The 13,414-nt window shown below is 70.2% G+C and overlaps 2 protein-coding genes across 2 annotated transcripts; both read left to right on the top strand.

The window, feature by feature from the left end:
• Positions 1-1,823: 1,823 nt before the first annotated feature.
• EMIHUDRAFT_462610 (hypothetical protein) lies at positions 1,824-6,111 on the top strand (the record flags this gene model as incomplete). Its single annotated transcript, XM_005785498.1, has 7 exons — positions 1,824-2,880; positions 3,132-3,172; positions 4,915-5,040; positions 5,111-5,197; positions 5,263-5,325; positions 5,424-5,540; positions 5,617-6,111. 7 exons carry the CDS (start codon positions 1,824-1,826, stop codon positions 5,794-5,796), a joined length of 1,671 nt encoding a protein of 556 aa, XP_005785555.1. The 3' UTR covers positions 5,797-6,111.
• A 1,482-nt stretch (positions 6,112-7,593) lies between these two features.
• On the top strand, positions 7,594-11,668 carry EMIHUDRAFT_462609 (hypothetical protein). The gene is made up of 2 exons (XM_005785497.1): positions 7,594-8,477; positions 8,633-11,668. The coding sequence occupies exons 1-2, from the start codon at positions 7,635-7,637 to the stop codon at positions 11,591-11,593; spliced, it is 3,804 nt and encodes a 1,267-aa protein (XP_005785554.1). The 5' UTR covers positions 7,594-7,634; the 3' UTR covers positions 11,594-11,668.
• The last annotated feature ends 1,746 nt before the right edge of the window (positions 11,669-13,414 follow it).

The following is a 13,414-nucleotide window of genomic DNA, read 5'->3' as shown; positions in this document are numbered from 1 at the left end:
GCACGCGCCCCACCCTTCCCCCTGACAGCAGCGCCTCACGGCGTGGGCTGCGAGGTCACTCGGGGTGACCCAGGGGGCGGCGGGGGAGCACTCTCCCGCCGGAGTAGCGGGCGGTCTTCCCGCTACTCGCTCGTATTTGAGGTGCATCCGTGCCCCGCCCACCAACTTCCCGGCAGCACCACACGCTCGGTGACGCCCTCATCTTCTCCCCCCTGCACCGCCCCCCCTTCAGGCGTCACCGAGCGGGTGTTTTGCGTGCAAGAGGCTCCTTTGAGGTGGCGGCCAGCCGCCGCTTGCGGCAGGAGGGCGCCCCCCGTCGCGTTCGAGGGCATGACGGCACCGGCTCTCGCGGGTCGAGGGCGCAGGCGAGCCTCCCCCCCCCCCCCCCCTCCTCCCTTGCCACCTCGCGGCGTTGCCCCGCTGCCGCCCCTACCGCCGCGCCGCCCGCCGCCGATGGCCCGGCCGCCACCGCCACCGTTGGCGGCCGCCTCCCGCCCACCCGCACCGCCGCCCTCGCCACTGCCACCCGCGCCGCCGCCTCGCCAACGCTGCCGCCGACCCACCCTCCCGCCCGGCGCCGCTACCGCCGCGCCGCCGCTGCCGCCCTCCGGGCCGCCTCCTGCCCCGCCACCTGCCTCGCCGCCGCCCACGCGACTGGCCTCGCCGCCGCCAACGTCACCGCCCTCCCCACCGCCCTCCCCACCGCCCTCCCCTCCGCTCTCACCGCCGCCGACGCGCCGCCACGCCGCCTCTGCCTGCCGGCCTCCTGCGTTCTAGCCTCACCTTCCACACACCACCACCGACCTCCCCGCGCTCCCACACGCCGGCCCCGCGCACCCACGCCACCACCATCGCCCACGTCGCCCTCCCCGACCCCCACCCCGCGCCCCAGGCTCTTCACAGCTCCGCTCGGGGCGTCCTGGCGCCGCCGCCCCAACCGCTGCGGCCCACGCGGCCGCCGGGCGGCGCGACGGCGGCTACCGGCCGGCATAGCCCTTCCAGCGCCGGCCGGGGGCTGCGGCGGCGCGCGGCGCGCGGCGGGCAAGCTGCCTGCTGGCGGGCGGCGCTTCTAGTCGTGATTTTAGTGCCGCGTAGGTCGCCCTTCGGCCACTTCTCGGGCGTGCGGCCGCGGTGCGCGAAAGGGGGGCGCGCTGCGGCTCGCTGGCGGAGGTGTGAAGCCCCCCAGAGCGGGAGCTGGCGGGCCGGGGGCGTCGGTCGGGTGCGCGGCGGCACCCGTGCCACCGGGACGGGCTGTGGTGGCCCACCTGGAGGTCGCGAGGGGCCGTTTGGTGCGCCCCGGCGGCCTCCTGCACGGCGGCCGCCGGGGCCGGTTTGGACTGTGTTTGGGGGAGTGGAGGGGTCCGGTGGCCGGTGTTATGGTCGTTTATCACCCTCCTATCACCCACTTACCGCCCCCGGCCGCGGGGGCCTCTCCAGACGCCGCCATTCATGATTTCAAAGGGTCCTGCCGACGCTCATCACAGTGCGGCGGAGCCTGCCGGAAAAAATCCGGGGTTTAGCTGGCATATCTCGGGCCCACTTTAGAGCTAGGGCATGATCTTAGGTGTTCTGGATAGCCCACAAGGGTCTTCTGTGGCATGGTAGCGGTGGTTTTGCGCGAGGCGTTCATTCAAAAATCACCATATCCCCCCCTACGCCTTAGCGCTTAGGACTGGTGGATGAAGGACGCTGGACGGCACACAGAGCGCAACAACAAGTCCCCAACAGGCCGCCACAGCACACGAGGGATTTCGAGGGTCTCCACGTCCGCGGCAGGAAATTTTTCTCGCTGTCGGGCTGTAGGAAGGGCGGCACAGCAAGCGATGGAGCCCAGTGGAACATTCGTCCCTTTCTTCCTCCTCCCACACCTCTTCTTCTCGCTGGCCGCCGCCGGCCGCTGCACGCCGGCGCTCGGCGCCGGCACCCACCTCGTGGACCTCAACTCCGGCGGGCTCGAGCGCCGCTTTTTGCTCGACGTGCCTGCTGGCGTGGATGTGGGAGCCGGCCTGCCGGCTCTCATCTCCATGCACGGCTACTCTGCCAGCCCGTACTACTACTCGCTGCTTACGGGGACGGCGCGCTACAATGAGGACCAGCACTACGACGAGCGACACCCGACCGCCGCCGGTTCCTTTGAGTATCTGCAGCGCGGCTACAAGTGGCTCGTTGCCTTGCCGTTCGGCACCGCTGAGAAGCCTTCGCCGCACTGCTGTCCGGCCAACGCCAGCGACGCGGCCTGCCGCGGCGGCACGCTCCTCGACCAGTCCAACCCGTGCAGCTGGAACGCGGGCGGCTGCTGCGGAACGGCGCCGGACCGCCGCGTCGACGACGTGGGGTTCGTGAGAGCCATCGCGTCTTGGCTCAAGTCGGCCATGTGCGCAGACGACGACCTCTTTGCGATGGGCTTCTCGAACGGCGCGATGATGGCCAACCGCCTCGGCTGCGATGCCGCGGACCTATTCCGCGGCATCGCTCCGGTCGAGGGCGGCATCGAGCTCGGAGGCGGCTTTACAGAGTGCCGGCCCTCGCGTGCTGTCTCGGTGGTGCAGATCTGCGGGGCTGCCGACGGCGTGTGCAACACGACCATCGGGCCGACGATGGCAACTTGGGCCGTGGCGGCGGGGTGCGCCCTTTCGACCACCCCGACATACGAGAGCGCAACCAGCCACTGCCGCCGGTACGTGGGCTGCGCCGCCGGGGCGTTCGTCGAGTGGTGCATGGTCGACGGGCTCGCCCACGAGTTTTCAGGCCACCTCCGCCCCGGCAGCACGGCCCGCCCGCCCGAGAAGGACTTTGGGTACCAGCCGGCGACCAACATCGACGGCTTCCGCTACGTCATGAACCGCTTTTCGACGCTGCTCAAGCCGAAGCGGCCCCACAGTGAGGATCCCCACGAAGCGGCGATATGATCACGAGCCGTTTCTTTTTTGCAAACTGAAAAGTAAAACGAGGGATGGGAGCACTGGAGACCGGCATCCTAGGGGCCGCGTGAGTGACTCTGACTGCCGTGAGTGAGTGCTGACGAGCCACGGTAAAGCGTAGGGTGCCCAGCACAGGGCCCAAAGGCTAGTTCCATTTCACTGTGGCACAGCTCGCGTACAAAACCTTGATTTGACCATTTGCGCAAAAAGGTACATCTCGGGGAGGCAGCTGCGACCCCGCCGAGTGGACGGTAACACACAGCACAGGTGGCGCGATGGCGCGGTGTGTTACCGTCCACTCCGCTGGCTCGCAGCTGCCTCTGCGCGTCCTGGGGATGTACCTTTGTCGCGCGCCGGAGAGGCCATGACGATGATGATTCAGCGCGTGAACGCCAACTCGCCGGCACAGCCGTGAAGAGCCGCGCACGCGGGCCGACGATTACGCAGCTGCGTGCCAAGCAGGCCGTTCTCTCGTCTCTGGCTGCAGCCGAGCTCGCAGCTTCGCAGCACCTCACCGAGAATAAAAACGGACACCTCTGCTACTGTGAGATGGGTAAAAATAAATACAACGGACATCCCAAGCTAGGGCTGGGTCGAGGACAGACACGTCCCCACCTTTGCAGGATTTTGCAAAAGCGAGGGGGGAGGGCGCATCGCCGCGCGGAGAGGGCTGGGCACAGGGCACAGGGGATCTCTCTCGCATAGGATATGCACTCGGCGGCACGAGGGCAAGGCTGGGCGTCCTATGTTTGTGCTCCCCCGGACCCCTCGCTCTCGGGCACTAACCATCTGACCACTCATCGACGGGGCTTGGCGAGCGGCCGCGCTGCGGGGCAGGGCTGGTGAGAATGGGCTCTGGCCACTCGCCCGTGCGGTTGTAACCGCGCATCAGCCGAACGGAGGCCTCGACCACCCCTCGCGGCAAGCTCTCGAGCATCTCGAGCAGCTCGCCCGCCGCCATCGCCGCCTCGAACTGCTCCCTCATGCCGAGCGCGCCGCAGACCTTGCGTACAGCCTCTTGCTGCACCTCGTCCGGTAAATCGGTGTCGTAGCCGGACGAGTCGGCGGAGGAAGCCCGCTTGGCGGGCGGCGAGTCCGGTGAGGGAGAGCGCGACTGGAGTGGGGGCCCGCCGCCGCGCGCCGAGAGCGCGTTCTTGTCGACGAGACGGGGTCCATTATCGGCGCGGCCGCGGCGCTGGTGCTGCCCTTGCCGCGCTGCTGCCGCCCGCGCTTCCTGCCCGGGTCGGGGACAGTGAAGGTGCAGCCGCGCACTCCGCCGCCGCTGGGCGGCGGCGGCACGCGCGCGGCGGCGGCCGGGCCCGCAGGCGCGGCGGGCTGGCCGGCTCCGCGGCTGGCGGCGCGGCGGCAGGGGCGGGCGGCGCCGCAGGGCTCGCGCTCGCAGGCGGCTCCGTGGCCTGCGCCTGCCGCTCGTGGCGCACAGCGCGCTCGAGCTGCGAGTGCGGGTGCAGCTGGACGATGACGTCGCCGTTCTGCGTGGCGGTGAAGGAGACCGAGTACGGCGCTTCCTTCGCCGTTTTTCTTCTTCTCCGCGTAGACGAACGAGCGCGTAGTCGCACACCTGTCGTTGGTGGTCAGTGAAGATGGTCTCTGTGCAGCGCTCGGCGGAGCCGACGCGAGAGAAGTGCCGCTGCCGCTTGAACGCCATGCGTACAGGCGCTCTTGAATTCTTTCCTTCTGCCGAGTGGTAAAATTCTTCTGCCGATCCCCTGAGCGAGCTCCAGGGGCGGGGTGCAGCGGCCGCACCCACTGAACTCGCCGGTTCCGCTATGGGTCGCGTCAAGAAGGAGGAGGACCTTGGGCCCGAGGCCCTCTCTGCTCCGCCTGCCGCTACGCCCTCTCGTCCCTCGCCGTCTCTCCCCTCGCCACCACCACACTCGCCGCAGTGCTGCCCTAGCCACAGCGCTGCCTCGTTGCCGCCGCCACTTGCCACACCGCCGCCGCCCTCACCGCCGCCGCCCCTCGCCCGCCAAAGGCCGACGAGAACTGGAAGTCCAAGGACCCAAAGGCGCTCGCGCACGAGATCGCCACCTTTATGGGCGGAGAGTGGCCCACGAGGCCGGTGCGCAAGGTCCAGCTCGCGGCGGACGGCGTGCCTACGGTGCCCGGCCGCCCGCCAAGGTCGCGCGCACACCGGAGGGCCTCCGACGGCGCCGCGCCCCGCTCCGCAGGGCGACGAGGAGCTCTTTGAGATGACGATGCTCAACCCGACTCTACTGTCAGAGATGTCGCTCAAGACGCGCTTCCTGTTCCTGGAGGCGCGCGCGGCTGGAAAGGAAGCGGCCGAGAGCCCGCCCTGCTGAGCGCGGGCAGCGCCCGGCAGGTGTACCTGGAGGACCTGCAGGACGTGTACTCCGAGGTGATGGAGACCCTCAAGGGCGACAAGGCGCCTGGCCGTCCACCCTGGCCCTCCACCCACCTGCCAGCCGCGCAGGAGCGGCGCGTCACCGCCTGCCCCCCTCCCCTCCGCCCGGCTCTGCGCAGGTGACGTACGACAGCCTGCGCAAGTTCAAGCACCTCGCAATCTCGCTCGCCTTCAACGCGGTCTCGGACGTCTGCCAGCAAGCCTTTGACAAGACCGACTTTGACCCCTTCCCGGAGGTTCAAACCCGCCTGTACGGCTGCGCCTTGGGGTGTGTTCACAGGCGCCCGCCTCCCCCCCCCCCCCCCCCTCCAGGTGGCGCCCGACGAGCGGCCGGGCTGCGTGTGCCCGCTCGACGTCAAGGCCTTCACGCAGCAGACCGCTGCCGCCGTCGCCCTCGTCAAGATGATGGTCGATGCCGAGGGAGAGCTGCCGCCGGCTGCCGAGCCGCGCATCGTCCGTGTCGAGAAGAAGTTCTACTACGACGACATCTGAGTGTGCGTGTGCGTGCTGGCATGGTGGCATGCGCCGGGGAGAGGAGGGCGAGGGGAGCAGCGGGCAAGGTGGGAGGTCCCCTTCCCGCGGATGCGGTCGGGAACGCAAAACCAGCTGGCCGGGTCGGCGGTGGTGGCGGTGGTGTCGCTCGACTCAGCCACCGGACGCGCGCCGAGCCGAGCCTCTTGGGTCGCACTCCGCTCTCGATGTGTGGACGATGATGATGTCTTGGGCGCTTTGATTCCCCACCCATGCTGTGTGTCGCCTCCTCTTGCGATTGCTCCTTGAGTGTAATAAGTTTCATGAATCCAGCATTCTTTTTTTGGCACAGCACTGGGCGTTGAAAATTCTTTTTGCATTTTGCTCAACTTGATACTTGTGTTGTGCCCGTGCCGGCTGCCACCTTGTGATTTTTGGGTCAAAATCGTCCCGATTTCATAATGTTCGTTCGTACGTGCATCCGCGGCGCCCAGCGCGGTGCCAGCGGCTCCCATACCTCTAAGAGGCCACCCACCTCCGTATAGACCCTTATATCCGCGGTTTACGCCCAATAGAGGCAGCTGCAAGAGGGCCCGGACGGGCACTGCGGCACAAACTGCTCGCTGCTCGGCCATGCGGTAGCGTCTGGTGATGCCGCCCCTGCGCGGGCGGGGGCGTCTCGCTCGGCAGCAACTGCGCCGCGCAGCGCAGGTTCGAGGGTCGCGGTGGGTGGGTGCACTGGAAGACGTAGCGGTCGAGAAAGCGCTCAGCGACCGCTACGTCTCGAGGATGGAGCCGTCGCGCGGACCCGACCGGCCGACCGGCAGTAGCAGCAGGCGCCGGAGGGCGCGGGAGGCAGCGGCGACACCTCGGGCCAGAAGCGCGAGCCCTAGGCTGGTGAGGGGGCCCGCTCATGCGTAAACGGCTCTGGGACTTAGCTAAATCGCGCATCGAAATCGGGACGATTTTGCCAGGGCACCGTCACAAGGTGCGCCGCGTGGCGCGTGCGCGCCGCCAGTCTTCCCGTGCCTAGTGAGAGTGACCGCTCACCGTAAAATTCTTTTTGCGCCAGTCCTCTCTTCCCCAGGGTTCCAACTTTTTCCGGGGTATGGTACCCTCGCGGCCCAAAGGGTGGGGGGGTATGGTCCTGACCGCCCATCCCCGGTCTCCGCGGGAGGCTGGGTCTGTCAGCAGGCGGGGGGGTATGGTCTCGAGGTGGGTTGAACACACCAGTGAGGGTGGGCGAGACGATCGACATCGAGGGGTCCCGTACCATGCGGAACCGACCCTATCCAGTGCTCAAGTGCTCAAGGTGGGTTGCGGAGCGTCCAAACCCAGGGTTCCGGCTCCTACCCAGATAGGGGGTCTGTCGGCACCCGTTGGACCCTATGCAATAGGTAGGTAGGTCCGGTTTTGACCGCCCCAGAGGGCCCCGCAATAGGTAGGTAGGTGGCGGTGGTGTGGGGGGGTCGGGGGGTGGGGGTAAAAAAACCGCTTCGCTCGCGCGGGAGACGGCGCCCCGGCGTTTAGCCGCGAAACGGGGCCATGCCAGACGAGTCGCCTGCGGCCGGGACGCCAGCCGAGACGGGTGCGGCGGCGGCGCCCGCGGTACAAGCCGGCGCGGCGGGCGCTGGGAGCCTATTCACAGAGGGCTAACGGATATTTTTTCGCGTCGCTGCGCGGCCTGGGAATAGGTAGGTAGGTGGGGCACGGAGCCTGGCGGTCGGCGCCCGCAATAGGTAGGTAGGCAGGGCGTTTTGGCGCGACTCAGTGGGCACAGACCCCCTATCTGGGTAGGAGCCGGAACCCAGGGGCGTTGGGCGTTGGGCGACCACAGGCTCCGACCCACAGCCTGCCGCATGGCCCAGCGAGCACGTGGCCGCGAGAACGCACGGCCCTCCTCTTCGGACGACGAGTGGCGCACCGTGCAGGACCTCTCCAACAAATCCGTCAGCCTCAAGACGCTCCAGCGACTGCCCGTGTCCCTCACGTGCCTCGACCTCAGCCGCTGCGGCCTCGAGTCCGCCAGGCCGCTGCGGGCGCTCGTCTCTCTCGAGCTCCTCAACATGAGCTACAACCGGCTCAAAACTGTGCTGGACCTGCAGCCGCTCTCCGGGCTGACGGTGCTCTACCTGCGCTCCAACCGGCTCACGTCCATCACGCCGCTGTCTGGCCTCGCGCGGCTCCGCTCGCTCGACCTCGAGTGCAACTGTATCGGCTCGCTCGACGCTCTCGCGCCGCTCTGGAACCTCGTCCAGCTGCGCGAGCTGCGGCTGCGCGGCAACCTGCTGCCAGAGAGGTCCTACCGCGCAGAGTGCCGCGAGCGCCTGCCCGCACTCCGCATGCTCGACGGCGCGGCCGCCTCTCCTCCGGCCGCCGCCGCCCCGACGCCGCCCACGCGCGTGGCTCCTGGCTCGGCGGCTGCGGCGCCCGTCGGCGGCGTCTGGGCCGTGGCGCGAGCCGCCGAGGCGGCGGGGTGGACGCCGGGGCCAGCCGACGCCGCCGCAGCTGCGCACCGCCAGCCTCCCGCAGGACTGTCCAGGGCGGAGGCCGCGGAGCTCGCCGCCCTGCGGTCCGAGGCGGAGGCGCTGCGCCGTCGGCTTGGCGGCGACGAGGGCCGTGCCGTCGCCTCCGAGGCGGAGCGGGGCACCGGAGGAGCAGCTTCCACGGCGCCGGAGGAGCTTGCGAGCTTGCGGCGCGAGGTCGCGGCGCGCGCGGCGGCGGAGGAGGAGCTCCGCTCGCAGCTCGGCTCGGCCGTCGAGGCGCGACCGCCTCTCCCGCCTCCGTTTCGAGCCCGCGATACATGTGTTCACTGTGCGCCGCCCCTCACTTCCCGCTCCGCCCTCCGCCCGCGCAGGCGCGGCTGGAGGCGTCCGCGGCCGCGCAGGACAACACGGCGGGGATGGCCGTGTTGCGCACGCAGCTGGAGAGTGTGCAGCTGCAGCTCGCCACGCAGCAGGCGCTGCACGAGTCGCTCAGTCGCGATTCGTCACAGACGGCCGCGCGGTTGCGGGAGGAGGCCGAGGCGCGGGAAGCGCTCGCGCTGGAGGCGGGGGTGGCGCGGCGGGAGCTGGACAACGCGCGGCGCGAGGCTGCGTACGCGCGCGACAGGATGCGGTCGCAGGAGGAGGCGCGCGAGGCGGCGGAGCAGGCCGCGGCGCAGGCGGCGGAGCAGGCGGCGGCGCTGCGGGAGCAGCTCAACGCCGCGGAGGCGTCGCGCGTCTTGCGGGACGAGCAGGCGCGCGCCGAGGCGCGGGCGACCGAGGAGCGCCTGCTTCGCCAGGCGGCCGACCTCGACGCCGCGCGCTCGGAGCTCGACGAAGCGCGCTGGGAGCACGAGCAGCAACGCGAGAGGCGTAGCGGGGAGGCGAGGCTGCTCTCCTCGGCGCTGGCAGACTCGGAGCGGGAGGCGGAGGCGCTGCGAGCCCAACACTCCGCCGCAGCCGCCGAGGTGCAGGCGGCGCTCGCGTGCGCCGACGGCGCGGTGCAGTCCGAGGCGGCGGCCGCGGCGGCTTGCACGAGGACGTCGAAGGCGTGCGCGCGGCTCGAGGCGGAGCTCTCGGGCGCGCGGGCGGAGATCGCGCACTTGCAGGGCGCCGCGCGGAGGGCGCAGGCGGCTGCCGAGGCGGCCGAGGCGGCCGAGGCTGCGGCGGCCGCCGCCGGAGCGGCGGCGGGGGCGGGGGCGGCGAAGTCGGTCGAGGTGCTGCGCTCGCTCGTGGCAGAGCGGGACGACGAGCTGCGCGAGCTGCGCAGAGGCGGCGCCGCGCCAGCCGAGGCTTGCGACGCGGAGGCGGAGCGCGCGGCCTTGCGAGCGGAGCTGCAGGCGGAGCGCGAGTGTGGCGAACGGCAGCGCGAGGAGGCGGAGGCGCTCCGCGACCGGCTGCAGGCCGCCTCCCGACAGCTGCAGGCCGCCTCGGCGGCGACGCTCTCGGCCGAGGCCGAGGCGGCGACTGCGCGTGCCGCGGCCACGCAGGCGGACGAGCGAGCAGCGCTCGCTGCGGACCGCAGAGAGGGGGCCGAGCTGAGCGCGCTGCGGGCGGAGCTCGCCGCGCTGCGCCGGTCCGAGGAGGAGGGCGCGGCCCGCTCGGCAAAGGCGGGCGAGGGCGAGGCGGAGGCGCGGGCGGCGGAGGCGGCGCGAGCCGCAGAGGCGGAGCGAGCGGCGGAGGCGGCGCGGGCGGCGGAGGCGGCGCGGGCGGGAGAGGCGGCGCGAGCGGGAGAGGCGGCGCAGGTGGCGCGGGCGGCGGAGGCGGCGCTCGCCGAGGCAAGGGCCGCGCTGGCGGAGGAGGTGAGGAGGCGCGATTCGCTGGCCGAGGAGGTGCGGAGGCGCGACGCGCAGCTTGCCGCGGCGGTGGCTGAGGGCGGGGCGATGCAGGCGGAGCTGGAGCGGCAGCGCGCCTTGGCTGCGGACCTGGAGAGGCGCCTCGACCGAGCAAAGGCGGAGCTCGGCTCAGCCGGCGAGACGGCGGCGGCGTGCCGAGCGCGAGCCGAACAGGCGGAGGCGAGGCTGGCGGCTCAGGCTGCTCATCTCTCGGAGGTGACGCAGGAGAGCACCCGGCTCCTGGGCGCGGCGAGCGACGCCGGCGTGCGGCGCGCCGCCGCGGAGAGGGGGGCGGACGAGGCGCGCAGCCGCCTCCGCTCCCTGCAGGGCGACCTCGCCGAGGCGCAGCGCGACCTCGCCGATGCGCGCCGCACGGCTGCCGCAGAAGAGGCGCGCGGCGAGGAGGCCCGCTCTCGCGCCGCGGGTCTGCAGGCACGGCTTGAGGAGGTGGGGCTGCGCTCGAGCTCGATGCTCGAGGCGGCCGCCTCGCAGGTCGAGGCGCTGCGGGGCGAGCTCGAGGCCAAGGGCGCGCGGCTGTCGACTCTCGAGGCGGCCGCTTCGCAGGCCGAGGCGTTGCGGGGCGAGCTCGAGGCCAAGGGCGCGCGGCTGTCGACTCTCGAGGCGGCCGCCTCGCAGGTCGAGGCGCTGCGGGGCGAGCTCGAAGCCAAGGGCGCGCGGCTGTCGACTCTCGAGGCGGCCGCCTCGCAGGCCGAGGCGTTGCGGGGCGAGCTCGAGGCCAAGGGCGCGCGGCTGTCGCAGCTCGAGGCGGCGGCGGCCGCCGCCGCCGCCGTGGCGGCCACAGCTGCGGGGCCCGTCGCAGGACGGCCCGAGGCGACGTCGGAGCAGCAGCTCCTCGAGCGGGTCGTGCAGCAGTCGCTCGCCGTCTCAAAGGGCGCGGCGGAGCAGGCGGCGGCGCTACGGGAGCGCAACGAGGGCCTCGATGCGGAGTGCGCGCGGCTGCGTTGCGTCCTGCGCGACGAGGCGGGGACGCGAGGCCGCCACGAGGAGCTCTCTTTGCGGCTGGTCGCCGACGAGCTCCGGGCGGTGGAGCGCATGTGGGGCGCCGAGCGGCGGCGCGCGGACGCAGCAGCAGCCGCCGCTGGCGATCGGCCCAGCGCCGCGGAGGTGGCGCGCCTGCGAGAGTCTCTGCAGGCGGCCGAGGAGCGAGCCGCCGCCGCGGAGCGCGAGGGCGCGGCGAAAGTCTCGACCCTTTGCAAGCAGATCCAGAGGCAGCAGGCGGCGCTGAGCGCGGCGGGCGGCGGCGTCGAAGCGGCGGCGAGGTACGAGTCGACTGTGCAGGCGCTCTCAGGCCACATCTCGCGCATCGGCGCTGAGCGGGGGCAGCTGGCGGGCATGCTCAACCACGCGACGACGGCGCTCCGGGCGAGGGACGAGATGTTGCTGCTGCGGCGCACCCGCCAGCACGAGGCGCGGCCCGGGCACCTCGTCTCACTCGAGGCCGACCTGTCCGCGCTGGCCGCCAGGCTCGCGGGGAAGTAAGGGACTGCGCTGCCGCCACGAAGCTAGGGCCGCTGTCGGTTTCTTGTTGAAGTTGTAACATAGAGGTGAGAGCGCCATGCCGTGTCATGAGAGATACCAGGAAAGACGTCATCAAGAGCCCCACACAACACACGTGCAATGTACAATCAGTAAAGGGTGTGGATGCTGGGTTGAACAAAATCGGGGGACGCGACCCACCTCGCCACAGATGGTCCCGCGCCTCGCCGCTATGACGGGCACACGCCCCGCACCGTCCGCTGTGTGCCCGTCTTTGTCCGGAGTGAATACTCGAACGCGCTCGTCGGTGACGGTGTCCCCCGATTTCGTCGCGCTCAGCGAACCTCGACAGCGCCTTCGGTGGGGCATGCAGCTCTTTGCGCCAGAAGCCTGGAGAGCAGCTCCTCTGCTGCTCACATCACACTTGCCGCTCGCTCGCCGCTCGCGCCCGACTTTCGTTCTCAATGTGCTTTACAATGGGGCATTCTGGTCGCGGCTTTTGACCGCTCTGGATGGAGGTGGCGAAGAGGGGTTCGCAGCATGGGGAAGATTGGCCATGGGGAGGATCTCGCACTCGGACATCTTTCTCGGTGAAGACTTTGACGCGCCCGCCGTCCCGGCGCCGACCGCGGGGAGAGGCTGAGGCCGTGGTCGAGGGGGCCCAGCCGTGGCAGCAGTCGTACCAGGACCACTGGACCTGCTCTTCCTCACGCACCTCCCGCTTCGCGCGCTCTAGGTGGGCGGAGAGCTGCCCTTGCTCGCATACTCGATGCTCAGCACGTAAAGGGCCATGCACCTGATGACGGCCGCCGGCGCCTCGGCGCCGGCCGACGCCGTGTTCAGGTTCACGGCTGGCGAGGCGATGCAGACCGAGGACGACGACGAGGACGCCGACCGCTCCGAGGAGTATTCCGACGACGGGAGGGTGTCCGACCTGTAGCTGGCCTCACCCATATCTTACCTTCTGCCCCCCCCTCCTGCGACCCCCCAGGCTAGATGGAGTAGTCACAGATAAGCCGGATGAAGATTCTGCCCCACACAGCCCCTTACCCCTTCACCCTCGCCTCGCTGCTTGGTGTTTCTGAACACGCAGTCGTCCACACGCTGTGGGGGTTGTGTGTGGGTCCTGTGTCTGGGAGGGAGGGAGTGGGGTGCAGGTTGCTCATCTGCCCGTGTCCCGGGCGTGGAGATCGCCCCCCCTTGCCCCACCACTTTGTGTGTGTGGAGACGTTTACCTTACCTTACCTTAAAGGGCCACGCGCCTTTTCTGGCTTGGGCTACGGCGTACGACCAAGCCGAGGGGTGATCAACTACATCTTGGGGCAGAGCACGCCAAGGGCGCCTTCGCGCCGCGCTGCCAGTTCAGCGGGGAGACTTGCAGACACGCACGCTCCTCGATGGGAATCACGTTTTGAAAATGGTTCCAGAGGAGAGTGCCTGTCTGCTTGTCCCCGCTGAACCGGCACCGCAGTAGGAAGGCGCCCTTGGCGTCGCTCTGCCCCAGGGTGTAGTTGGTTACTGCTCCTTCATTGTCGTACACGCCGTGGAGCCATCTCCACTTGTCCTCTCCTCTCCTCCCACCTCACAAAACAGCGCGCCACAAGGCGCTCAGAGCGGAGAGTTGGACCAGCGACACACAGTGTCGTTTCACCAGTGCCGACAAAGTGCCACCAATTGTCGCCACATATCAGTTGCGCCGGTTGCGCAATCACTAATCATTCAGAGTTATTGCGGATGTCCCATCTCCGCAAGTCTCCTCTCTACCGGAGACAGGGGTGGCCGCGTCCCGGGGGGCACAACCACCAAAGCCGCCCACAGGAGCGC

The sequence above is a fragment of the Emiliania huxleyi genome (genome assembly GCF_000372725.1).
Source record: "Emiliania huxleyi CCMP1516 chromosome Unknown EMIHUscaffold_16, whole genome shotgun sequence".
NCBI lineage: Eukaryota > Haptophyta > Isochrysidales > Noelaerhabdaceae > Emiliania > Emiliania huxleyi.
Note: the sequence above shows the minus strand (reverse complement) of the source record. Positions and strands in the feature narration are given on the sequence as shown.